The sequence below is a fragment of the Miscanthus floridulus genome, chromosome 15 (assembly GCF_019320115.1).
Source record: "Miscanthus floridulus cultivar M001 chromosome 15, ASM1932011v1, whole genome shotgun sequence".
Classification (NCBI taxonomy): domain Eukaryota; kingdom Viridiplantae; phylum Streptophyta; class Magnoliopsida; order Poales; family Poaceae; genus Miscanthus; species Miscanthus floridulus.
In genome coordinates this window covers 74,177,124-74,203,442 of record NC_089594.1, presented here as the reverse complement: position 1 = coordinate 74,203,442, position 26,319 = coordinate 74,177,124, and the positions used below count along the sequence as shown (strand labels likewise).

The window sequence follows — 26,319 nt, the reverse complement described above, 5'->3', positions numbered from 1 at the left end:
GTCCGGTCATATGCTAAGCAGCGTCCGGCCAGTAGCTGGAACCAGATCAGCGTTCGGTCAGCATTGACCGGACGCGTTCGATCAGGATTCTCCCTCTCTGGGACCTTACTGGAGTCGACTGGACGCTGGCCCTCAGCGTCCGGTCACATGACCTCTCAGTGTCCGGTCACTTCCAGACGCTTTCACCTTGGTCAAATGAACTGACCGGACCCTGAGCCAGCGTCCGGTCACACCGGAGTCAGCGTCCGGTCAGTATTTGACCCTCCATTCACTTCTAACTCTCGATCTTATGTGAATGAAGTTTGCTCCATTGGATCAAAAGGCCGTTGTGAAGCTACCTAGTGCTAGTTTTAACAAGTGTGCACCACACCTAACTCACTAGACTCACCTATGTCAAGCTACCCGTTCATACCACCCTTTATAGTACGACCAAAGGAAAAACAAAGTACTAAACTACTCTAAGTGTCTCTCTAACTCCGATCGACACTTAGAACTAGCCCATCCTTAACCTTGTCGTTCATCCTTTGAAAACCGAAACGATTTCCATCGTAGGGGCATGACAACCATAATTGCCCAATCGATCTCCATTACCATGACCTAACTTAATTGTTTCTGCAAAACACACGTTAGTCACAGTAATCACGTATTGTCATTAATCACTGAAACCCAACTAGGGGCCTAGATGCTTTCAGTCTGGCGTGGCCGTACCGGTACAACCGTATAGGGTTTAGTGGAAGTGGAGTGCCGCTTTGCTTCGTTGTCGTAGTCCAAATGTTGATAAGTTGGGTGTGTTTTTTTTGCTTATCCAAGTGTGCCAAATGATGTCAAGCTAAATTTTGACTATTTTTGCTGAAATTGGTCTTTATTTTGTTGGGTGCCAAAATGTGGCTTGGCCGATCCTCCCATTTGGCCTTCATCTTGGTGATTAAAGTTGGCCAAAACCATGGCCACCAATTTGGTGACGAAAGTTTGGCTAGTGTTAAATTTTGGCCTGGCTAGTGCATGGCACATTGGGTGAAAACCAAATATGCCCAGCCATTCTATGTAACCATCTAGGAATGATAATAGTGTATTTTGATCTAAAAAAGTTTGTATATAAATTAGATCTTGACTCTTAATTTTTCCTACAAGATATTGCTAATACTAAACAAAATCAATATTATCTCAGAGAAACTTTAAATACAAACCTACCGGTATAAGTTTTATATCCTAAACTTCCATATAATTTCTAATTACTGTTTAAAATTAATATAATTTGATTTTTCCATAGTGCGTGGAAGAATCTGGCAATTTGTGAGGGGCCAAAGTGTGGCACAAGAGGGGATGACAGCGAATTGGGTCACTGAAAACATTTCTAATCTAACAACTTAAACTTGATGTTACACTAGATAAACATGAATTACAAGCTGACTAGCGAGATATGTTGTTAAATTTTATCTAGTGTTTCTATATTTACCTACCAAAAATAGCTTTGCAACAAAAAATAGGCCCTCATCCCATATCTCAGACCCCTTTATCAGAAAATTGGCTTAGTATTTCAAAGATGCTCATAGGGTGAGTGTGACATGCATGGTTATAGGTGTTTGTACTGTGTGATTGTCCAAAAAAAATCCTGACTCATGTGATATGTAAGTTTTAATACTGTACTCAGAAGTCAAAACAAGATAACTCAAATATATATGTAAAAATATGCAAAATATTGTGGTACACAAATTTTCAAGTATAGATTTTGCAACATTCTATGTGTGTGTGTGTGTGTGTCTATATATATATATATATATATATATATATATATATATATATATATATATATATATATATATATATATATATATATATATATATATTTATCTGTGTCTGGAGACATGTGGCCGAAGTTCAATCGTTTGATGAAGACGACGATAAAATTAATGTTATTAGCAGCATGTAAACTTTAGAATATATATGCTCCCTGGACTATAATAATATATAGACGACAGTAAACTTTTTTTCACTGCCCCATGCAGCACCCTACCCTAATTTCGATCAGACGGGACATAATAATAATTTAACAAAGATGGTAAACGCTGTCAATTTAAACAAAGATTTCTCGTTTGTCTCCGGGCTGGGGCTGATATGATGACCCTCCAAATTCGAACCCTCCTCGCGGGATCACTGCCCACCGTGTGATCCCATCCGAGCCGTCCACCGCCTCCAGGGATAAGATCGCGGCCGTCCGTTTCGAATGCCTCCGCCTCGATTCAAATCCTGTCGGGCCTTCCAGCGGGCCCCACTCGGGCCCCGTCTCGACCAACGGGCAAATACACTGCGCCGTTCGCCACTGTTCGTCTGTTCCTCCCAGTCCCAGTACCCTTCTTCACGCGGCAGACGTGAGGAGGGAGGGTTCTAGAACCTTCTAGAAGGGGGTACTCCTTGCCAGGGGCAGCTCCCATTGCGCCGCGCCTTCTGCGGCGCCGTCGTTCCGCCCTTCCTCCTGTACCTGAGTTACTCCACTCCACCCAAGTGGTTCGAATCGAGTGCGGCGCGATCTGAATTTCTCCACCCACCCAAAATTTGAAATCTCCTGCTCCTCTGACGCGGATCTCCTCCTCCTCCTGCTCCTTCAGCTTCCAGAAGGCGGCCGCGCCGGCAGCCGACAGAGAGCACCATTCGCCGCCTCGCCATCCTCCTGGTCACCGCCTCCGCCTCCGCCTGCTCCGCCCCGCTCAGGTGCCTCCGCCGCCTCGTCCTCCCAGCATTTGGCAACAGCTTGCTTCGATTGTGTTTCGGGCGGGTGGATTTTTTTACCAATTAATCACCACCCCTCTTGGTGCCAACTCTTATAAGTTTGGGGCTGACGCAGAATGGTGAGGGATCACGCCGCGCTCCGCCGAACTCCGGCGAAGGCTTCCGCCTCGGAAGCTGGCAACAACGACGAGAACGCCGCGGGCGACGCTCCAGATGTCGCGGCCGTCGCCGCTGCGGTCGCCGCCACGGACCCCGGCCGCCCTCCGCTGCTCGCCATCCAGGTCCAGCCGCTGGCGTCCGGCCTGAAGCGGAAGCCCGAGTCGCCGGCGCCGACGCCCTCCAAGCTCCCGTTCCGGACCCCCGAGAAGGCTGCCGGGCGGAGCCGGTTCGGCTGGGTCCCGCCCCGCGCCGACGAGGCCCCACCGCGGGCCGGCGTGGGGGCGACCCCGCACAGCGCGATGACCACGCCCCGTGCGCATCGCGGCAAGGCGGTGGCGGCGCCGGCGGCCTCCGAGGGCGGGTCCACGCACAGCACGCCCACCAAGAGCGTCGCCAAGCCGGCGCACAGCATTGGGATGAGCGGGTCGAGGCCACCCATGAGCGGTGGCGGGCCCAGGGGCGCAGGGTTTACCATGGCGGGGAGGGGGACGCCGATGTCACTTGGGCCGCCCACGGTGATGAATTCCGCGGAGGTGCCTCATTTCGAGCTCCGAGAGGACCCCTCCTTCTGGATGGACAACAATGTGCAGGTGAACTACAACTACTGCACATCTCTTGCTGCTATGTTGGGAAATTCTTGATTTTTCGTGAAGTTTGTTCTTGATGCATGTGTATATATTGGTCCCAGATTACACAATTGATGGAACATAGGGATTGACCTTTTTGGTATATGACTTATTGTACACAAAATGGTGATGCATCCAATGGACAAACACTAGCACTTGCGCTGATTTGGTCATGGTTGTGTAGAGTAGTATAAATGTTCCTTAGTTACTGATTGCGTGGGTATCCTAAAGATGAATTGGTTAGTTTTATTTACTTTTTCTGTCTCTTTGATCTTTGAGTTTTAAACACATCCATATGTTGGAGAGTCAACTTCATCAAACACTCTTAACTTGTGGTTCATTTTCCAGGTTGTCATTCGTGTGCGCCCGCTAAATAATAATGAGAAGAACCTGCACAGTTATTATCGATGCTTGAAACAAGAAAGTGTGCAGACTATCACTTGGATTGGGCATCCCGAAACTCGTTTTACATTTGACCATGTTGCTTGTGAAGCAGTGGATCAGGTCTGCTAGAATCCAGTTTGACTTGTGATTGGGTTATATTTCTTGGTTTGTTGTTAACTGCTGAGTTTGCTTTTCCAGGAGGTGCTCTTCAGAGTTGCTGGTTTACCAATGGTTGAGAACTGTATGGCTGGATACAACAGCTGTGTGTTTGCTTACGGACAGGTCTCTACCTAATTTATTTGTGATTTACTCGTTGCCAAAGGAATGCTTTCCCTCCTTTGAATTTTCAGTTGTTTGCAGACTGGAAGCGGAAAAACATATACAATGCTTGGTGAAATAAGTGATCTGGAAGTGAGGCCTAGTCCAGACCGAGGGATGACACCACGCATATTTGAGTTCTTATTTGCCAGAATTAAAGCGGTAATATTATTGGTAGTTTCAAACATACATAGTTCATTAGCTATTACTGATTAGATGAGCATGTATCTCATGTACAGATGTACCACTTTTCACCGTACCTTGTTTTTATAATACATATGAAAAGGCACTGCGGGGAACTCCTGCAGTTTTGCGTAAAGAAAAGTATCATATGTGCTATAATCATTGCTTTGTTATGTGAAACTGAAATTGATAGGAAGAAGAGAGCAGGAGAGATGAGAAACTCAAATACAGTTGCAAGTGTTCTTTCCTGGAGATATATAATGAACAAATTACAGATCTTCTTGATCCTTCTGCCACAAATCTCCCAGTAAGCTTTTGTGTTGTTGCTTCAAGTTGACATGACCTTTCAACATGACACCATGATATTTACTAACTTTTTTATGTGCAGCTCCGAGAAGATATAAGGAATGGAGTGTACGTCGAAAATTTGACTGAATGGGAAGTTGGCTGTGTCAGTGACATAATAAAACTCCTGATGCAGGTAAGTATGTTTGCTGTTTGATCTTTTTCTTGTGAATATCTGGTAAACTGATCATATTCAAAATATTCCGCTTGGTCAAAACTTGCTTCAGGGTTCTGCCAACAGAAGAGTGGCTGCTACAAATATGAACCGTGAGAGTAGCCGCTCCCACAGTGTTTTCACCTGTATCATTGAGAGTAGGTGGGAGAAGGATTCAGCATCTAACTTAAGGTTTACAAGACTAAATCTTGTTGATCTTGCTGGGTCTGAAAGGTAGGAGACTATTCTGTCAATTGTGTTGGAGTATATTGTGCTCAGTTCAATCATGGTTCTTGATAATCCACTTGAAACAGGCAGAGGACATCTGGAGCAGAAGGTGAGCGGCTGAAGGAAGCTGTTAATATTAACAAATCGTTATCAACACTTGGGTTTGTACTTGCCACTCAAACTTTTAGATGAATAATATTCTATGGCATGACAAATTTTTGTTCGATCGCTCAGCCACAAGTGTTATCATGAATTTTGCATTGCAGTCTTGTGATAATGAGTTTAGTTGATCTAGCGCATGGCAAACAAAGACACATTCCATATAGGGACTCAAGATTGACATTTCTTCTCCAAGTAACAACCTTGACACATCATGTTAAGTTTCAATATATCTGAATTCCCTTGATCTCTGAAATTATTTTATTTCATTTACGATATGCAGGATTCACTTGGAGGGAACTCGAAAACTATGATCATTGCAAATGTCAGCCCTTCAGTATGGTAATGATTCTTATGTCTGGTATAATTACAAATGTATGTGAACTTGTTAAATATTGTGATATCTCCTTTTTGTATGTTCATACAGTTCTGCTAATGAAACACTCAGTACCCTGAAGTTTGCTCAGCGTGCAAGGCTCATTCAGAACAATGTTAGTATATTCCATCTCAGTATGTTTATCTTCTAAAACATCTTAGGTTACTAACCACAAGCAATTCTTTCCAATTCAAATTTTAAGGCGGTTGTTAATGAAGACGCTTCAGGAGATGTGTTAGCTTTGCAACATCAGATACGTCTCCTAAAGGTGATGTATGGAGATTTTTAGATCTACCTTTTGTTCCATATGTCATGATCCTAAACTATAAGAATGTCCTTCTATCAGGAGGAGCTTGCTGTCCTCAAGTGTCAACATGTCACTAGATCTTTATCCTTCTCTGCTGATGTTTGTCAAGGTGATATTGATGATGGTAGTGAAAACATGAGTGTGGATGATAAAAATGACAATGATGCCCACAACGGACACTTTTTGAAAGAGATGCAATTTTCAAATAAGCAGGTAACCTGTGTTCATTTGATATTTGTCCATTGGATCTCATGACTTAGTTTTACATGCTGATCGCTTGTCAGAGTTGAACATTTATTTTGAGCTTCACAAGGTTTTTAATATTATTGAGCATAAACAAGCAAACACATCTCTAGTTACATGGTCTTGTTCTTTTTACTTTGCATCGCCAGAAATCGACCAAAGTAGAAATTTGTTCGCTTATATATACATAAATTTATTGCAGGTGAGGTCACTGAAAGAAGCACTAGCCGGAGCATTGCGGAGAGAATCAACTGCAGAAAATACTATATGGGAACTTGAACTTCAAATTGAGCAGTTCAATGAATTGGTAATTTCTGGTGACAACAAAATACTTTTTGCAATACCAACCGATAAAAAATTGTAAGGTGACATAAATATATATTTTTTGGATGTGTCCAAAGGTTAAACAAAGAGAGGATGACACAAGATCGGCTAAGATGATGCTTAAGTTTCGAGATGAGAAGATTCATAGAATGGATGCTCTTGCGAACAACAAATTGCCAGCAGAATCATATCTACTGCAAGAAAACAAAACCTTGTCACAAGAAGTTGAACTTCTTAGGGCAAGAATGGATAAAAATCCAGAAGTAACTCGTTTTGCACTAGAGAATATTCGTCTCTCAAGCCAACTGAAGAAGTATGCAGTATGCACATATAATTATATTACACTTTAAGCACATGATTCTACTTTGCATGCAGACACAGAAATGTTGCACTGGAGTAAATATTTTGGTGTATTTATAGGTCCCAGCAGTTCTTCGACGAAGGGGAGAGGGAGCTTCTATTGAATGAAATTTCTGAGCTTCGAAATCAGGTCTTTATTAAACCTTATTTTGTAATTCTAGTAGGTGCACTCTACTATTTATTTTACTCAACTTTCCTTGCCCTGACAGGTTTCACAAATACTTGAAGAGAGGATAGAAACTGAGCAACAAAATATCTTTTCTGACAAAACCAAGGTTAAGTTCGTATTTAGTTCTCTGTGCACATTTATTCTCCCTACAAGTTTACTCAAAGTTTTTTTTCTTTCTTTTTGGACAATTTCAGGACAGCCAACAGCATTGCACTGGTCTAGCTCCAGGAAGTGATGCTGAAATTTTGCATATGCAGGTATCCTTTTGCCCTCTAGAGGAGCACTAAATTGTTTCTTTCTAGTTGTATTGACTAAAAGTCTACTGTTCCATGTGATGTATTAACAGATTTCTTTTTTAAATCTCTGTTTTTATGTCCAGCTGAAAAGGACCAGCCAAGAACTAGAAACATGTAGACGCAACTTGCAAGTTTCCTTAGAATCAAACAGAGCACTAACAAGGTAATTGCATATTCGCAAAAAAAAAAGGTTCTTGGTTGGAATTTCTGTCATTGAAGCAAGTAAATCACTTCACAGGGAAATAGCTGATCTTGTGGAAGAGAGAACAGCCCGTGCAGAAGTTGAGGAAAAATCAGCTGGTTTAGGTGATAAACTGCAAGAAGCAAATATACATATCCTCCAATCGTGTAAGCATTGTGAGGCCATGGAAAGGGAATTGAATGAGTCAAGATCTGTTATTGAAGCTCTTGAATCAGAGCAGATTATGTTGATAAATGAAATAGATGAACTTAAGAAGAAGAGGTGTGTCGAAATCTCAAGTTTGAAGAATGAACTTGACCTCAACCTTAGACAGGATTACTTGACCAAAGAGGAGCCCAGAGCAAGATTTCTTGAGTGTTTTGATAAAGAAGATTCACCTTTGCAGAGAAAGATTAAAGGAATGCAAGCTTCACTTGAGAAGGCACGGAAATTAAATACAAGGTACCAAATAGATCAGGCATCACACTGTTTTGCTGAGAAAGAAATGGATGAAGTTCGTAGACAGGTGGAGACTGAAACAGCTAAGGTGATTGAATGCTTAGAACAAGATCTGGTATCACTCCAACAGCAACTAAATGCAAGCAACAAAAATGACTTGTTAGCCAAACAAAGAATAAATGAATTTCACCTAGAAATAAAGCAGTTGAATGATAAGTTACTTGAGGTGTTGAAAGAGAACGAAATACTTTCTTCTGTGATCAAGGAAAAAGAAAAGGAAATTGAAGTATTGACCAATGACTGGAACAGATTAGCTGGTGACATTGGAAGCTGTCTTGTGGATGGAAATATAGCTTTAGATGAAGCCTCTGATCAGGCTGCCTTTATTTCCAAATCTTTATCTCAAAGAAAATGGATCAAGAAACAAGTTCAGAAGATGTGTAGTGGTATATCTGAAAGAGATGAGCTACTTGAAGAGCTTCAGAACAGGTTGAAAGAGGCAGATAATATAAGATGTGACTTAGACTTGAAGTTAAGGTCCTTAAGAGGAGCAATGCAGGCTGTAAATGAAGAGCATCAGCAGGAAAAATGTGATCAAGAAAAAGAAATATATCTTATAAGATCACAAATATCTGAACAAGGACTTGTGAACGATCACCAATTAGAAGAAATTCACAGAATAAACCTTTTGTTGGATGAATCAATTGAGACATCTGTGCAGAAGGAGGTTCTGGTACAGAGCTATGTTTCTTTACAAAAGGCAATGGGAGAAGAGATTCATCGGCTGGAGTCACAATTAGACCAGTCAAAGGTACATTTTGCCCATTTATTGAGTCAGACTCAGGACAAGGAACAGTCTATTGGGAAGCTAAAAAATGAAGAGTTCAATGTTTTGTTAAGACTGATGTCAGAAGTTCTGAAGGCAAATGGTATTGTACGTGAGCTTCGAATTGGATTCAATACATTGCAATCAAGCCTTTCTATGAGCCCTGAAGAGATCACCTGTCAAAATTCAGACTTGAACTTGGAGGACCGGGTAAGCTAATGCTCTTGTTATTTGGTAATCAAGGCGAACAATACAATCCACTGTTATATGTCAGTAAGTTCCTCACATTGATCAATTTATGTCAATTTAAGACTGGCGATCTTTAATCATTCAGGGTATGACCATATTTTAATCCATGTTGCAGGTCGACCTTAGGATCAACGAAGCGTCCCAATCTGTGGAGCGGCAAAATGTTGAGGTTCTTTGCCAACTTAGCAAGGAAATGGAGCTTGCAGTTCTAGGAATGCAGATAATGCAGTCTCAAATGGCTAAACTTCTTCAAGAAAAAGAAAATGTGAAAGAATTTCATTTGGAGAGTCAAAAAAGAATTAAAGATCTAAGTAGTGAGGTCCTTATATTGAATTCACAAATAATTGAAAAAGAAAGATCCTATGAAGCTAAATTGAAAGATCTGAATACAAAGATCCAAGAACAGGATGTGTCATTTATTTCGTGGAATGAAGAAAAAGAGGTAATAATTGAAGGGCCATCATGCTCTTGATGGATAAGTCTCATGTGTGGCTGGTCTTTGTGGGGCTATGATGCTCACATGGTCATGGTCCTTGTGGCTGTTTTTTCTGTTTTTAGGACAGCATCTTAAACTAGAGGACAACATCTTAGACTAGAGGACAGCATCTTAGCTAGGACAACATATTAGCATCTTAGACTAGCATCTTAGACTAGCATCTTGGCATATGTTTGGCTGGCTAGCAGCCTATAAATATGTAACCCCAACCCCTCAGGTTGGTATGTCATTTGTGTGAGCTTGTGTGAGAAATAGACAAGAAAATTGTCCCAACTCCTAGTGTCATCCTCTCTCGATGAGAGTAAGAATTCTCCTACTACCAAGAGTGAGAATTCAGCGACTAACAACTGGTATCAGAGCCGTATTATCCTGTAGCCTGAGCATCTCTTGCTCATCTTCTCTCCCAGCCCCACAACAGCCCCAGCTGTTGGCAGCAGCAGCTCCTCTGGCCGCTCCTGTTCACTCCTCTCTTAGCTCGTCTGAAGCAGCCCTCTCCCCACGCAGCAGCCCCCCGGTAGCGCGTCATGTCCGTAGGGCAGTCTCAGCGCTCGGTCGCCTCGAGCACGCGGCGTCGGCAGGAGGCCGAACTTGCCGTGGCAGAGGAACGCGAGCGAGCGGCGGCAGAGACCGTTGCGGCAGCGGCAAGGGCGTCGAGGTTGGCAGCGGCGGAGTTGGCAGCAGCCAGAGCGGAGGCGGAGGCAGCGGCGGCGGCGAATGCAGTGCGTGCGGCGGCAGCGGAGGTCGAGGCTCTGCGCGGCAGCATCGGCAGCTCCATTTCCGCTGACGACACCGCCGACGCGGACCTCGAGCTGCTAGGGAGGGAGGCAGCGCGAGCGCGGGCGGCGCAGTGGGCAGCCGCGCACGTCCACGAGCGTGGCGGTAGCCCAGACAGGCGCGGACGCGCCGGCGGCGCTCCTGGAGGAGGCGCGCACGGCGGTGGCGCTCCTGGAGCAGCCGCGCACGCCCACGAGCGCGGCGGCAGCCCAGACAGGCGCGGACGCGCCGGTGGCGCTCCTGGAGGAGGCGCGCACGGCAACGGTGGCGGACGGGTCGATGGAGAGTGCGGCCTTCACAGGCAGCGTGGCTCTCTCTCCCCGGATCAGGCTGTTGTCAGGGACGTCGGTCCCGGCGGTGGGTGGCCTACCCTCACCAAGACCAACTACGTCGAGTGGGCTGCGGTGATGAGGGTAAAGCTCCAGGTGCGGCACATGTGGGAGGCAGTCCGGTATGGCGACGTCGACTACGACCTAAATCGACGGGCGCTGGATGCTCTCATCGCTGCAGTCCCGCCCGAGATGCAGTTCTCGCTTACCAGCAAGCGGACTGCCAAGGAGGCTTGGGACGCCATCGCTGCGGCACACATCGGCAGCGACCGCGCCCGCAAGTCCACACTGCAGGCACTTCGCAAGGAGTGGGAGAACCTGGCCTTCAAGCCAGTTGAGGACGTTGATAACTTTGCTCTCCGTCTCAACACTCTGTTGCAGAAGATGGTGCAGTTCGGCGACGACACTTACGGCGAGGAGAGAGCTGTCGAAAAGCTCTTCCGCTGCGTCCCCGAGAAGTACAAGCAGATGGCTCGCTCGATCGAGTCTCTGCTGGATCTCTCCACGATGTCGATCGAGGAGGCGATAGGTCGCCTCAAGGTCGTCGACAGCGATGAGCCACAGTCCCTCTCGGGGCCCATCACCACTGGCGGGAAGCTCCTCCTCACTCGGGAGCAGTGGCTTGCCAGCCAAGGTGACCGGAGGAAGGGAGAGCCTTCTTCCGCGACAGGCGGCCGCAAGCGTGGCAAGCCACGCAAGGCGCGCAGAGACGCCCAGGCCGGGGCGCGAGGACGTGCCGAGGGTGATGCCCGCGGAGGCGCCCAGGGCGGCGCCGCGGGCAGGCACAAGCCGGCACGAGACGACGCCTGCCGCAACTGCGGCCAGCTTGGCCATTGGGCCAAGGACTGTCGACAGCCACGACGCGGCCAAACCCACGTCGCACAAGTGGAGGAGGAGCCGGCTCTGTTCATGGCACATGCCAGCATTGAGCTACCTCCAGCGGCACCGGCCGCAGCGGCTCTCCTCCACCTTGACGAGCCAAAAGCACACGCCCTCCTCGGCGACAGCTCCGGCAACGAGAAGACTGACGGGTGGTGCCTCGACACCGGCGCCACCCATCACATGACCGGTCGACGGGAGTTCTTCACCGAGCTTGACTCTAGCGTCCGAGGCTCCGTCAAGTTTGGGGATGCCTCCGGCGTGGAGATCAAGGGCGTCGACTCCATCATCTTCACCGCCGTGTCTGGTGAGCACAGGCTGCTCACCGGAGTCTACTACATCCCCGCGTTGAGGAACTCCATCATCAGCTTGGGACAGCTGGATGAGAACGGTTCGCGCGTGGTGGTTGAGGACGGAGTCATGAGGATTTGGGATCGTCGTCGTCGCCTTTTTGCCAAGGTATCCAGAAGCGCAAATCGACTCTATGTCCTTAACGTGCAGGTGGCACAACCCCTCTGTCTCGCTGCTCGTCGGGACGACGAGGCGTGGCAGTGGCACGAGCGTTTCGGGCACCTTCACTTTGAGACCCTGAAGCGGCTCAGTGCCACAGAGATGGTGCGAGGCCTGCCGTGCCTTGACCATGTGGAGCAGCTCTGCGACGTCTGCGTGTTGACGAAGCAGAGGCGACTCCCTTTTCCCCAGCGGGCGAGCTTTCGAGCCAAGGAGAGGCTCGAGCTCGTGCACGGGGACTTGTGTGGCCCGGTGACACCGGCCACACCGGGAGGACGACACTACTTCCTGCTGGTCGTCGACGACCTCTCCCGCTACATGTGGGTGATGGTCCTCGGCAGCAAGGGAGAGGCTACGGACGCCATCAGACGCGCGCAGGCTGCTGCAGAGGCGGAGTGCGGCCGCAAGCTGCGCGTGCTGCGCACCAACAACGGTGGCGAATTCACGGCGGCTGAATTCGCGTCGTACTGCGCTGACGAGGGCATTCAGCGCCACTACTCCGCGCCGTACAGCCCGCAGCAGAACGGCGTCGTCGAGCGGCGCAACCAGACGGTTGTGGGGATGGCTCGGGCCCTTCTCAAGCAGAGGGTGATGCCGGCTGTCTTCTGGGGAGAGGCGGTGGTGACGGCCGTCTACATCCTCAACCGCTCGCCTACCAAGGCGCTCGACGGCAGGACGCCGTACGAGGCTTGGCATGGGCGCAAGCCGGCGGTCTCCCACTTGCGGGTCTTCGGCTGCCTCGCGTTCTCCAAGGAGCTTGGCCACATCAGCAAGCTCGACGACAGGAGCACTCCGGGAGTGTTCATCGGCTACGCGGAGGGCTCGAAGGCCTACTGCATCCTCGACCCGAAGACACAGCGTGTGCGCATGGCGCGCGACGTTGTGTTCGACGAAGGGCGAGGATGGGCGTGGGACAAGGCAGTGGATGACGGCTCGGCTCCGACGTACGACGACTTCACTGTCGAGTACGTCCACTTCGAGGGAGCTGGGGGAGTAGGCAGTTCTTCTTCGGCGAGCGCGTCTACCCCAGTCTCCGAGCCTCCACCGACCCCGGCACCTGCTACTCCGACAGCACCACGCTCTCCAGCCAGGACCTCGGCTGCGATGAGCTCTTCGCCGGCTCCACCACAGCCGGCAACACCACGCACTCCAGCACCGACAGGCACCACTCCGGGCACGTCTACTCCACCACCAGCTCGTGTCGAGCACGGCCCGGTTGAGCTCGCTACTCCGCTCTCTCACGACGAGGAGCGCGTCGACGCGTACCACGACGACGAGCCGTTGCGGTACCGTACGGTGGAGAACCTTCTCGGCGACCAGCCGGTGCCGGGACCGGTGCCTCACGACCTGGAGGCGCAGTTGCACCTTGCGTGTGACGACGGCGAGCCTCGGTCGTTTGCAGAGGCCGAGAGACACGCGGCATGGCGCGCCGCGATGCAGTTAGAGATGGATGCGGTTGAGAAGAACCGCACCTGGGAGCTTGCTGACCTTCCTCGTGGTCACCGCGCGATCACCCTTAAGTGGGTGTACAAGTTGAAGAGGGATGAAGCCGTCACCATCGTCAAGCACAAGGCTCGCTTGGTGGCACGAGGTTTCGTGCAGTAGGAGGGGGTCGACTTCGACGACGCCTTTGCTCCCGTGGCACGGATGGAGTCCGTGCGACTCCTCCTTGCGCTAGCTGCCCAGGAGGGCTGGCGTGTTCATCACATGGACGTCAAGTCAGCGTTCCTTAACGGCGACTTGAAGGAGGAGGTCTACGTGCACCAGCCGCCGGGATTTGCGATCCCCGGCAAGGAGGGCAAGGTGCTCCGCCTGCGCAAGGCCCTCTATGGCTTGCGGCAGGCACCGAGGGTGTGGAATGCCAAGCTGAATTCCACGCTAAAGGGGATGGGCTTCGAGCAAAGCCCGCACGAGGCGGCCATCTACCGACGGGGCAATGGAGGTAATGCCCTGCTGGTGGGTGTCTACGTCGACAACTTGGTGATCACCGGCACCAAGGATGCGGAGGTGGCGGCATTCAAGGAAGAGATGAAGGCCACCTTCCAGATGAGTGACCTGGGGCCTCTCTCCTTCTACCTGGGAATCGAGGTACACCAGGATGACTCTGGGATCACGCTTCGACAGACCGCCTACGCTAAGCGTGTCGTTGAGCTAGCTGGGCTCACCGACTGCAACCCAGCTCTCACTCCGATGGAGGAGAGGCTGAAGCTGAGCCGCGACAGCACGACGGAGGAGGTGGACGCTACGCAGTACCGGCGTCTTGTGGGGAGCCTTCGCTACCTCGCCCACACACGGCCAGACTTGGCATTCTCCGTCGGCTACGTTAGTCGGTTCATGCAGCGACCGACGACGGAGCACCAGCAGGCTGTGAAGAGGATCATCCGCTACGTTGCGGGGACTCTCGACCACGGCCTCTACTACCTGAGGTGCCCTGGGGCTGCACACTTCGTCGGGTACAGCGACAGCGACCACGCCGGCGACATCGACACCAGCAAGAGCACGAGCGGGATCCTCTTCTTCCTCGGCAAGTGCCTCGTTAGCTGGCAGTCGGTCAAGCAGCAGGTGGTGGCCCTGTCCAGCTGCGAGGCCGAGTACATAGCGGCCTCCACCGCTTCGACTCAGGCGCTCTGGCTCACTCGACTGCTTAGTGATCTCCTCGGCAGAGACACTAGAGCGGTGGAGCTCAGGGTGGACAGCAAGTCCGCTCTGGCCCTGGCAAAGAACCCCGTGTTCCACGAACGCAGCAAGCACATCCGGGTGAGGTACCACTTCATCCGAGGCTGTTTGGGGGAAGGGAGCATCAAGGCGAGCTACATCAACACCAAGGACCAGCTTGCGGACCTGCTCACCAAGCCCCTTGGGAGGATCAAGTTCCTTGAGCTCTGCTCTAGGACCGGGATGGTTCAACTCTCCCACAAGACGACGCACAAGACTTAGGGGGAGAATGATGGATAAGTCTCATGTGTGGCTGGTCTTTGTGGGGCTATGATGCTCACATGGTCATGGTCCTTGTGGCTGTTTTTTCTGTTTTTAGGACATCATCTTAAACTAGAGGACATCATCTTAGAGGACAGCATCTTAGACTAGAGGACAGCATCTTAGCTAGGACAACATATTAGCATCTTAGACTAGCATCTTGGCATATGCTTGGCTGGCTAGCAGCCTATAAATATGTAACCCCAACCCCTCAGGTTGGTATGGCATTTGTGTGAGCTTGTGTGAGAAATAGACAAGAAAATTGTTCCAACTCCTAGTGTCATCCTCTCTCGATGAGAGTAAGAATTCTCCTACTACCAAGAGTGAGAATTCAGCGACTAACAGCTCTTGCCATGAAAGTATTTTGTTTCTAAAAAGCTTTGTGGTTTGATGAATAACAATATCTTCCCTTTCAGTTAGTGTAGTAATTTATCATATTTAGCCTTTTTTTTCTTCCTTGCAAAAGTACCTCTCTCTCTCTCTTTCTCCCCCTCACTTTTTCTCCAGTAAAAGAATTCTTCTGTGCTGTATACTGTATGTTTGGCATGTAGAATGTGATAATGTGCAACAAGTAACAGTTAAAAATAGAATGATTTATGATGCTTTATGGAATTTCTAGTAAAATAGCTCCTTTGGGGTTTGCCACATTGGTTTAAAACATCATCAGTCACCCATGTTTTGTTAACAGAAGTGTTAAAGAACTCAAGGGTACATATGTCATACTGTTGTGACCTGAATTGCAAACTTTCAATTGTTATCTGTTGTTGATTATGGATATTTATATTTTATGCACTACAATGCGTGTTGGCCCTACCAGACACATTGTTTGCTTATGGAGATAAGTATATAACAGTTATAGGTCTGCGTTTGATGATGAAGGCTTGTTTTATCTTTCCTTGAGTTAGTCGATCCGGATTCCTCACTGCCTCTGATCATATCCACACATCATAATTTTTTCAGGCACTTGAAATTGAGGTTTCTGAGGCAAAACTTGTTGTGGCCCAGAAATCTTTTGAGTCTGCAACTCTTATAGCCAAGTTTGAAGAAGCGAAAGCAACTATAAGTGATGCAGACTCTACGGTCAAGGCACTGGTTGAAGCGAACGAAAAGGCAAAACTCGAAGCAGAAAAGTATCAAGAGAGGGAAACTTTGTTTATTGCTGAAGGGGAAGGCATGTTAAGTGAAATTAATAGTCTGAAGAGGCTGCTGGATATGAAAGAACAAAGTTACAAGCTTATGGAAAAGAAATTTCAGTCAGGCTTGCTTGAAGCAAATGAGCTAGCTCTTGAGCTGGAAGATGGCATTAGATTCCTGCAGAATTTGTTAGTACAGAAGCTTGAGTTTGTTTCTTCTGATGTTGAGTGGATGAAGGAAAGGATCCAGCAGTTTGCAGAGTTGACCAGAAAATGGTTAGAGGAGAATTGGCTGGAGATAATTGGCAAAGATTGTGCTATTTCTGTGTTGCACCTCTGTCACATGGGGATTCTTTTGGAGAGAATCACTGGGTTGAATGCAGAAAATGGTTTCCTTCAGCGCGGGCTCTGTGAGTCTAATTCTTTGATAACTAAACTGCGAGAGCACAACGACAAAGCCAAGAATGAACTAGAAATGTGCAGTGTTCTCAAAGGGAAGTTATTGCTTGACATCAACCATAGTTTCAGTCGTATTGCAAAGAAGGAACAAGAAGCAACCGAGTTGAACTCAAGATTAGATTCTTTTGAGAACAAGATTCTGTATTTGCAAGCACAAGAAGAAGCAATGGTGGCACGGTCAAATTCCATGCACAGCGAGCTTTCCATTTTGATTGAAGAGATTGATGCTACAAATAGGAGTGCCTTGGAAGCTGAATCCAAAGAAAAAGAAGAACTGCGCCACCAACTGGATGAAGCTTTGCTTCTCAGTAAAATGTTGAAGGATAAAATGCTTGTAGAGTTGAATCTGCTTCAAACAGATAACTACATACCTTTAAATAATATTCAAGGCTGCAACGAATTTGAGCTGTGCAATTCACTTGCAGATTATCGAAGTGATTTGGTGATGACCAGTATTATGGCAAAGGATATTGAGTCTACAGTTTTGGCTTGGGAACTGAATCAACACAAACTACAGCTGCAAGAACAAAGAGTTAAGTTTACTGATGTTCTTGAAGAATTGATGGCAGAAGCAACTTTATGGAAAGTGGACCTGCATGTGGAGAATATTGCGATCTGCACTTTACATGAGGAGAACAATGAGGCAAGGGTTGATTTGGAGAACCTGAAGCAAAACAGTGAAGAATCTATGAAAATTCTGCATGCCATGAACGAGGAAAACACAACACTTAAATATTCAATTGCCTCCTTAGAATCTAGGATCACATCCTTCCAAACAAATTTGGATGCAAAAAACAAAGCTTTGATGGAGTTGGAATGCTCTCATGCAACCATATGTAGGGAGCTGGAACTGAAAACTGATGCCATGAATCGCATAAGTACTAGAGAAAATTATTTCAGTTCTGAAAATGCAACGTTGAAGCAGGAAATTCGAAATATTTTGTGCAAGGATCAGCGCATGGTTGAATTAATGGCTAACATTGAAGCTGATAAGTTATTTGTCACCATTGAAGGCCGCTTGCAACTGGTTACTAATCATGTGCACAATTACATTTCTGAGCAAATTAACATGGTGAGCAAGTTGTCCAATGAGTTAGACATCATTGAAGTATCAGCTCAGGAATTAAGCACCCAGAATTCTCTTCTCGAATCAGAATTAATCAGGAAAGAGGAATTAACAAAGGGCTTATCATTTGATCTTAGCCTGTTACAAGAGTCTGCATCTGTTGCAAAAGATCAAGCAGCTGAGATTACAGAGTTGAGAAAAGTAATAAAATCTTTGGAACAAGAGCTTGCATGTAAGTCGCTTGAACTTGATGATGTCGTTTCTGATAGGCAACAATTTGAAGCAAGAATCTTGAAGTGTAATGAAACTGTTGGTGCCCTAGAGGAGGAACTGGGAAAGAAGTTTGATGAATTAAACATGGTTTCTATGGAGAATGCTGAACTAAAATCACAGCTCCAGTATATTGAAGAGATTAGTTGCACTATGGAGGAGTTAGCTGATAAACGTGAAGTCATTGGAAGACTTGAAGAAAAGTTGATTGAACTGAGAACTTTAATTGATGAAAGGGATGTCTATCTTCAGAGCTTGCAAAATGATTTCTCCAAACTCTCAGATGAAAAGGAATCATGTGACACTGAGTTGCTTATCTTGAAAGAAAAGCTGGAGATGGCTCAGGCACTTTCAGAAGAAAGTGAAGCAATTGCTACAGAATCTCGGCAGGTACTTAGAACTTATTTGATTATTATTAAATTGATGTGTATTCATTGAAATGGTTTTTAATTCTTGTTTCTGTGAATATAATTGTCCCAATTCCATTGAAAATTGCAGATAGCTGAGGAACATAAGGCATATGCTGAAGGGAAGGATGAAGAAGTAAAGGTATTGGAGAGGTCAATTGAAGTACTTGAGAATACTGTATGTACTTTAGAAAGCGAAGTAAGTTGTGCTGCTTTTTTTATTTAAGTGTCGATTAACCATTCAATTTTGTTTGTCATCATTTTGAACGATTATTCTTTCTCAACACTAATTTTGGCTATTTCTCCTAAGGTGGACATTGTCAAGGAAGAAGCAGAGCGGCAAAGAATGCAGCGAGAAGAACTAGAAGTTGAGCTGCAGAAAGTTAGGCAACAAATGCTAGCTGTTCCACCCTCTGGGAAAGCAAGGAGATATATGGAAGATGGAGTGGTTGATTTAGCTGACTCATCCAGGTTTGTATGATTATCAGTTCTATTACAAGCTACATATATTTACAGTTGTATGAGAAACAGTTACCTTTCAACCTGACTCTCTTGCAGGCACCCAGCAGATATGCATAATGAGCTTCTCTGTGCTCAGGAGACTATTAGAATACTTGGAAAGGAGGTTTCTGAGAAGGAAGCAGAGGTAATCACAGATTCGTTAATTGTTTACCAGCTCACTTGCAAGGTTTTATTAGTCATTCATGCATTCGTTTTACTGCTGTAAAGTGTAGTCCGTGTTATAGATTTCAGGACTATTTTTTTTTCTCTGTATAGATTGCTCAGTGCAAGGAACATATCTCAGAGATAAACATTCATGCTGAGGCAGCGGCACAAGAATACAAGCGCAAGGTAAGCACATTGTGTGTCTGTTTATTTTGAAGAACTCAACTTATTAATAATCAAAATAAAACTAATGAAAAATGATCTGGTTAGTTGATGGAGCTGGAGGTCATGGCACAACAGGTTAAGACAGACAATTCCTCAGCACATGCTTGCTCCGGGAGACAAGAGAAGATTAACTCAAAACCTCGGGGTTCAGGTTCTCCATTTAAATGTATCGGCATCGGCTTTGTACAGCAAATGAATTCTGAGAAAGATGAAGAGCTTAGTGCTGCAAAGCAACGTATTGTGGAACTCGAGGGCATTGCAGCTAGTAGACAAAGGGAGGTGAGGTTACTCTTAGCTTTTCACTTCTTTTTTCCTACTTTTTATTATTTTGCCAACCTATATATGTTATTTTGTTTGAAGATATTCATGTTGAACGCGAAATTAGCAACAACAGAGAGCATGACGCATGATGTGATTCGTGATATGCTTGGGGTTAAAATGAACATGACAACTTGGGCGGTAGGTATACGGATCTGTGTACCTCATTCATTGTAAAATATTTTCAGTTATGCATCTAAACCAATTATGTTGCAGGCTCTAGCTGACAACCAGCAAAAGCTGGAGACAAAAGAGTCGATTACTTCTCAAGCACAGGAAAGTAGAGAGGTAAGTTCTGCATAATAGTTTTTGTCAACTAATCTTCCTTCTTAGCATTTATTTTAACATATATGTTCAGCAGTCCAATGAGATGATGAAGTCGAAGAAGCAGCTTGATGAATTGATTGAAGAGAGACAGAGGTAGATACTTCACTATCTGTGACCTCTTAGCATCTCAATAATAGGTCATAGTGACGACATGTTGATTTTATGGTACAGTTGGCTTGACGAAATAAACCAGAAACAATCAGAACTAGGAACTGCCCGCATTACTATAGAGAAATTACGACAGCGAGAACAGTTTATGGTAGCTGAAATAGAGTTGTCAAAGGTACATAAACTCACTTTTCTATTGCAAAAGGACCATTCTTATTCCTCTTTCCTTATGGTATATTTAGTAATAACTGTTGGTTGGTAATTTGTAGGCTGAGAATTCGAACTACAAAACCATCATTCTTAATCTTGAAGCTGAAAGGAAGAACCTTACCAGACAACAGAATCTTCAGCTTCGAATAAATCACCATGTCAAAACAAAGGTAATGATTATTTTTGGTACTTAATTTGGCTTTTGTGAACATTGGTGTTTCCCTGTGTGATCATCCTATGCATCTTCATACCACTGAACAGGAAGAGAATATCCTGCTGAAACGGCAGAATGAAGAGCTAAGTGCAAAGCTGAAACAGCTGGGGGTCATCCTTACCCGAACAAAGGAAGAGCTTGCCCGCTACAGGGTTTCAGATGGAAAAGATCCACACGAACAGATAGAAGAGGAAGAGCTTCTGAGGAAGAAATTATATGTGTGTCTGCTTTCTTTTTATTTGTCAAATAGTTATGCAAAAAAGGTGTGAAGACTGATGGCACTGACAAACAGTCTGACTGTGAACAGGAGAGCGAACAAGATAGAAATCAATTGGCAGAAAATCTATCAAGTTTATGCTCCAGTATTCTGAAGGTATACATGAATATCTTACTAGGAACTTAAGAAGTAATGTTATTGTGCACTTGATACTGGTTTGGTAGATTTACAAGGCCAAGCACTAATCCTGCTGTTGTACAGGTTGCTGGAGCTACGAACTCTGAAACTGACGCTAGTCTTCTGAAAGCATTGGAATGCTTAAATCAGCTCCAGTGCCGTATTGCTTCTTTGGAAGGCGAAGTTGAGGATCTAAATTTAAAGGTAATGATGTGGTAATTCATTTTTTAATTGAGCTGATTGACTCTTCATATTTGGTGTGTAATGGTGTGGCAACTCATTTTTTAATTGAGCTAATTGACTCTTCATATTTGGTTGGTAATGATGTGGTAATTCATTTCTGAATTGAACTGACTGAATCTTTATATTGGGTGGGAGGGATATAACTGGAGTACTTTGGTCCTGAAAAGAACACAACAACTTTTTTTTTCCTTGCCTGGTTTGTTGTGTCCACTTGATATAAACAGTTAAACCCACAGCCGTCATGTATGTCAAGTTTGAAGTCTGAAGTCAATCTCATATGTTAACTCTATGTTTTCATGCGACTGACTCAACATTTGGAACGTATGCTGTATGCAGTGCAAACTATTGCGTGAAAAAGCCCGTCTGTCCGAGCTCCGGAGCAACTCATCGTCTTTGAGCACAGGGGCAAAGGACAGTTTAACATCACCCAGCATTTCATCCTTCCGATGACACAGCGGACTGACATATCACCTAAACTAGTGTACATACATAACACATTCTGTGTAACTAGTTAGCCGTCAGCTAACAGCAACGTGCAGGTCTCACGCATCTCCTAGTACAGTCGAACTGCTTAGGGAGGATTAGGACCCATTTCAGTGCAACAATCTCTTTTGCTGATTTTATATCTGCTGTACCATCTGTACAATATACTCTGTATATACACTCCATGTTGTTCAATCGAATATTTGTCTTCATCTTTCTTTTTTCTAATGTAAAGGAAGATGTGGAAATTGGAATGCAGTTTCTACCCATGCAAAACAGTTCCATGTTTATGCAGACTTTTAGCTGTCCCTGTCCAGTCCAGATCCTAGGTAGATCTTGTTTGGATGCACAATCTACATGTACTGAGGTGAAAAATTAATAATTTTTTTACTCTAATCCACTTCAACATACTAGGATGCCTAATATATTAATACTGGTGTGTTGGTTCAACATACATGTGAGAAATTAGGCATTTTTACTGATGCGAATACGAGTGCATGTAAAGCCTGTACAGGCGAATGCCTAATTTCGCAGTTGTTAATGATGTGGCCATGACCAAAACCTATATTTTTTGGGATGGAAATGGAACTAGAGTCCTTGGTGAGTAGAGTACTAGACCATGGCGCAGCCGCGCCACACAATGGCCAAGTCAAAGCTCGGCTGCATGGCCTGCAGCAGCTCCGCTGGCTGCTGAGTAGGCCCTCTTTCCGGCCGCCGCATGAGACGAGCCGTCTGGCGTAGCGGGTCCCTCCCGGCCCCACATGTCATCCGACCAACAAACCCCACGCGCGCGTGTGGTCGTTCCGACGGAGGCACGAACCACGCCGCCCCCGACCCCACTCCACGCCGCGTGGGACCCACCAAACACGCGTACCCAAAGCAAAGGTCTCGATCTCACGCGGGCCACTGGGTCCATGGGGCCGGACAGACTGCTCGGCCCCGCGTGTCAGGGACGGAGACGGCTCCCGGGCTCGGTTGTATCCGACACGGGCCGGCGCGGCCCGAGGGAAGGCCCAGATAAAATAAAAGAGCAGCGGAGCGGAGAGGAGCAGAGCAGAGCATGCTCTTCCTTCACTGCCAGCAGCCTCGCGTCCCGTCCCCGTCCGCGTCGGCGCCGCCTTTTCGTCCCCGCGTCGTCAGCGTCGCGGCTCCACTGAGCGTGCGCGTCACCGGCGGGAGGCGAGGGAGGGCCGTGGTGGCCATGGCGTCCGCCGACGCGCGCTTGGCGGGGATCGCCTCCTCCATCCGCGTCATCCCCGACTTCCCCAAGCCAGGTGGGTGGGTTCACCCCCGCTTCCGTACCCTACGCTCTGTCTCGACAGCCCTCCTGCCGGATCGCTCGCGTGGGCGGACGGGTTGCTGGATGAATGCTGAGTCGATTCGATCTGTCGCGTTACTGCATAAACTCGCGTCCCTGCTTATATTTTTACTGCTACTGTAGGAGTATTGAGTAGCACTTTTCTTGGGGAGTTGGGGTTAAATTATAAAATAAACTGATAAACTCGCGTCACTGCGTACATTTCTAGTAAAACTATAGGAGTAGAGTAGCACTTTTCTTGGGCTTTATTTGCCTTTCGCGTGCAAAGCGCGTGCTGCTCTTTGACACCTGTTTTTATTTGCCTTGGGCTCTAGTACAAACATTTCTCATGCCCTGTTACAAACAAGCACTGTAGCACCTTTGACACGACAGTACGACACGCTATTTAGTTACCACCGCTCGGTCTTGCAAAACAACAATCTAGATCTCTCTGTGTGCGGATAATTACTGTGCCTGTTCGTTCTAATTGATTATGGGCTGCTTTGTTTTTGTATAGGGATCATGTTCCAGGACATCACGACGTTGCTGCTCGACCCCAAGGCGTTCCGTGACACCATCGATCTCTTTGTTGAGCGGTACAAGGACCAGGGTATCACCGTAGTTGCTGGTAATAGTCGTTCCTTCCTTTCTGGACACTGACTATACGAGCTTTCAATACAAAACTTCAGAATCGTATAAGCAACGAAATGGGTAGTCTTATATGCTCTGTGGTCCTCATTTTCTCGTATTTGGTGCCATATTAAAACAGGTGTCGAAGCTAGAGGGTTCATTTTCGGTCCTCCTATCGCTTTAGCCATCGGTGCAAAATTTGTGCCTTTGAGGAAGCCAAAGAAGTTGCCAGGTCTGCATATCCGTCATTAACTTTGTAGCTCTGTTGTTGTTGTACCGTTACTAATGAGTTCATGGTGAATGAAATAGCTGACACTCTTTCATCTATCTACTAGGCGAGGTGATCTCCGAAGAGTATTCTTTGGAATACGGAACTGACAAAATAGAAATGCATGTTGGAGCTGTACAGGCCAACGATCTGGCTCTTGTAGTCGACGATCTTATTGCCACTGGTGGAACACTCTGTGCAGCTGTCAAACTTATTGGTGAGCTCATTTTGTGTTGTATTTTGTTACTGTGGATACAATGTCCTACCACAGTTATCTAAATCCTCTTTTATCATAAAAATTTTTTTAAATGGTGTTTTAATTTTTCTGAAGCTGCATAATTATAAATTCATGGTGACAGTTCACTTCTCTCACAGTTCTAGGTTTTGGGACAAGAAATCTAAACGATTTTTTATGAGCTTTAATTTGTTGTTACGGGGGAGGAGCTTCTCTGAAGCTAGGCTGGCCAGCCTCCTCTCCCTCTCCTCCCACCCATCCCGAATCTCCAAAAGCTGTTGAAGGATATGCTTAGTGTCACTACTTAAATCTTAATTATACACTAACACAGCCATCTTATTTTAAGTCCTGCCCCTCACCTATTTCTTCGGCAAGCTCTGCTGCTGTATATGCCTTTCAGGGAATTGTACTTTCCGGCATTCTAAGTATCATTTGACATCGTTTTCCTGTGATTTGTTGTATGATAATTTATTTACTTCATCTGTATCCCTTTTCCTTTTCAGAGCGTGTTGGAGCAAAGGTTGTTGAGTGTGCTTGTGTCATTGAATTACCAGAACTGAAGGTATATTCTTCTTTGATACATCAATTTCCCTGGTCAGCTGTAGACAATATTATGCATATACCACGTGTAGTTTGTTCATGCTCTTATTAGGAGTTTCTTTTGGAACCAAATAGACCCTGAAAACTTTGTTTTTGTAAATTTTAAGTGAGTAGGAAAGGGTAAAAAAAACAGCTAATCGAATTTTTCAAGCACAGTCAATGGCACTACCATCATAGATGCAGGAATTCTGCACTCTAAACAATCATTCTAATCTACTAGGAAAAAACTGACACTACTTATCATGAGAGTTATGTTGTGTACTATCCTAACTACAACATGTATTCAGGGCCGAGACAAGCTTGGGGACAAGCCAGTTTTTGTCCTTGTGGAAGCAGATGCTTGAGCGGAACTTGGGACTTCTGAGAGAGTTAGAGTTGGCGCTGTTGATGCTCCCTCTCTGAAAACAACAAAGTTCCCATGTTACCATGTTGGCTATTTTCTGGCTGGTGCATAATAAAGTTTTATTTCAAATTGTGATCCCCTGAATGATTTGTCAATGTAGACATGATTGCTGGTCCTTGTAAACTGTGGCTTATGTTTTGTCACAATAGTGCTAATTATTAATATCAATTAAGGATAATCCTGATTGGAGCTTGTTGTTTGTTCTAGTAATGTTAGTTTCTTCTTTTTTCAGTGCAACTATTGATGAAATAAAGTTGCCATCACAATAACTGAGTAATGTTTGGTGTATGCTTGTATGGAGATGGGCTTCTGAATTGATTTTGGCAGATCATGCTGCTGGTGGCAAGCTAAGGGCCCTGGTGGTCATGGGCTCTCAATCAGTATTTCCCCTGATGAACATGAGCGCTACTTACCCAGACTATTGATTGTATTTCTGTTTATGCAGTTTGATACACATACTCTGTATGCCTTTTGCATTTTCCTTTATCTCAACTGGCATTTAGCATGGTCTCTTGACTCTTGATTATACCAGTTTGTAGCTTGAACCTTTGGAATCCCCTTAGACAGAATTGAACATGTGAAGACTTTGCGTAACTGAGAAGGATTCTGAATCTTGACAAACTATATTTACTTCAAGCATTTTATTCTAAGCAATGCATATGCTTTCATGGCAGTGAAAGATTTGGCTATTTGCTGTCCTACCTATGCATCATTGCTACAACTGGAGTGTTCTTCCTATGTCTGTATTAAGGTGTTCTTGGTGGACTCTGCTAATAGTTATGTGACCTGAAATAGGTCTATTAGTTTGTATGCTTTATTAAAAGTATCATTATTTCCTTAAGTAAACCCTAGAGTACTGCATTATTTCCTGAAATAGGTCTTTTAGAGAACAAGGCTATCTGCCTACCAGCTTTTAGTTTTTAAATTAATTCTTGTTGCTTTCTTCTGAACAATCTGGTTAATGATGCTTTTCCTGAGTCATATTTGACATGAATATTGTTATGGATTCAGGAAATGTTTCCTCAATCATCTATTATCTTTATGTTTGACTATGAACTCTATTTGTATGATCTTTGACTTCTAGTTTGTTCCATTATCTTTTGGTAGTAAATGTGTTTACTTTGACTTATTTGCCTTGCATTAGCTGATGATGCTCATTCTAAGTGTTTTTTTTTTCTGTGTATTTATGATCAGTGGGGTGAGTGTGATCTGTTTGTTTTATTAGGTTGATCAAATATTGATATTTAGTTCTGAATGCCTATCCATCCCTGTGAAATCTCTCTCCATGTATGTTCCCTTTTTCATGTGTGTTTCTACTGGTGACCA

At 45.7% G+C, this 26,319-nt stretch overlaps 2 protein-coding genes across 7 annotated transcripts; both read left to right on the top strand.

Moving 5' to 3' along the window:
- The first annotated feature begins 2,354 nt into the window (after window positions 1-2,354).
- LOC136508380 (kinesin-like protein KIN-12F) lies at window positions 2,355-21,745 on the top strand. 6 transcript variants are annotated; one of them, XM_066503044.1, is made up of 38 exons: window positions 2,355-2,516; window positions 2,607-2,709; window positions 2,843-3,476; window positions 3,861-4,016; window positions 4,095-4,178; window positions 4,257-4,376; window positions 4,591-4,704; window positions 4,786-4,878; window positions 4,970-5,130; window positions 5,211-5,285; window positions 5,391-5,478; window positions 5,567-5,625; window positions 5,711-5,774; window positions 5,862-5,927; window positions 6,006-6,179; window positions 6,412-6,516; window positions 6,611-6,846; window positions 6,954-7,023; window positions 7,103-7,168; window positions 7,257-7,319; window positions 7,442-7,521; window positions 7,597-9,034; window positions 9,189-9,515; window positions 15,998-18,355; window positions 18,464-18,571; window positions 18,683-18,843; window positions 18,931-19,018; window positions 19,150-19,224; window positions 19,309-19,542; window positions 19,624-19,722; window positions 19,798-19,869; window positions 19,940-20,001; window positions 20,080-20,191; window positions 20,286-20,396; window positions 20,488-20,658; window positions 20,733-20,813; window positions 20,919-21,038; window positions 21,414-21,745. In XM_066503044.1, the coding sequence occupies exons 3-38, from the start codon at window positions 2,844-2,846 to the stop codon at window positions 21,525-21,527; spliced, it is 8,238 nt and encodes a 2,745-aa protein (XP_066359141.1). In that variant the 5' UTR covers window positions 2,355-2,516; window positions 2,607-2,709; window position 2,843; the 3' UTR covers window positions 21,528-21,745. The 6 variants fall into 6 exon arrangements, with proteins under 6 accessions (XP_066359141.1, XP_066359145.1, XP_066359142.1 ...); XM_066503048.1 differs by having other exon boundaries at window positions 2,355-2,709; window positions 19,943-20,001; window positions 20,748-20,813; XM_066503045.1 differs by having other exon boundaries at window positions 2,355-2,709; window positions 19,943-20,001.
- An 844-nt stretch (window positions 21,746-22,589) lies between these two features.
- On the top strand, window positions 22,590-25,185 carry LOC136507908 (adenine phosphoribosyltransferase 1-like). The gene is made up of 6 exons (XM_066502504.1): window positions 22,590-22,834; window positions 23,375-23,485; window positions 23,627-23,719; window positions 23,823-23,972; window positions 24,494-24,552; window positions 24,878-25,185. The coding sequence occupies exons 1-6, from the start codon at window positions 22,621-22,623 to the stop codon at window positions 24,932-24,934; spliced, it is 684 nt and encodes a 227-aa protein (XP_066358601.1). The 5' UTR covers window positions 22,590-22,620; the 3' UTR covers window positions 24,935-25,185.
- Window positions 25,186-26,319: the final 1,134 nt, after the last annotated feature.

Bases quoted from the DNA above. Each gene is read 5' to 3' on its own strand.
- LOC136508380 (XM_066503044.1), top strand. From the start codon at position 2,844: ATGGTGAGGGATCACGCCGCGCTCCGCCGAACTCCGGCGAAGGCTTCC. The intron at 4,377-4,590 runs GTAATATTATTG...TGAAATTGATAG, and splicing joins TATTTGCCAGAATTAAAGCG to GAAGAAGAGAGCAGGAGAGA. The intron at 7,169-7,256 runs GTTAAGTTCGTA...GGACAATTTCAG, and splicing joins TCTTTTCTGACAAAACCAAG to GACAGCCAACAGCATTGCAC.
- LOC136507908 (XM_066502504.1), top strand. From the start codon at position 22,621: ATGCTCTTCCTTCACTGCCAGCAGCCTCGCGTCCCGTCCCCGTCCGCG. The intron at 22,835-23,374 runs GTGGGTGGGTTC...GTTTTTGTATAG, and splicing joins CCCCGACTTCCCCAAGCCAG to GGATCATGTTCCAGGACATC. The intron at 24,553-24,877 runs GTATATTCTTCT...ACATGTATTCAG, and splicing joins TTGAATTACCAGAACTGAAG to GGCCGAGACAAGCTTGGGGA.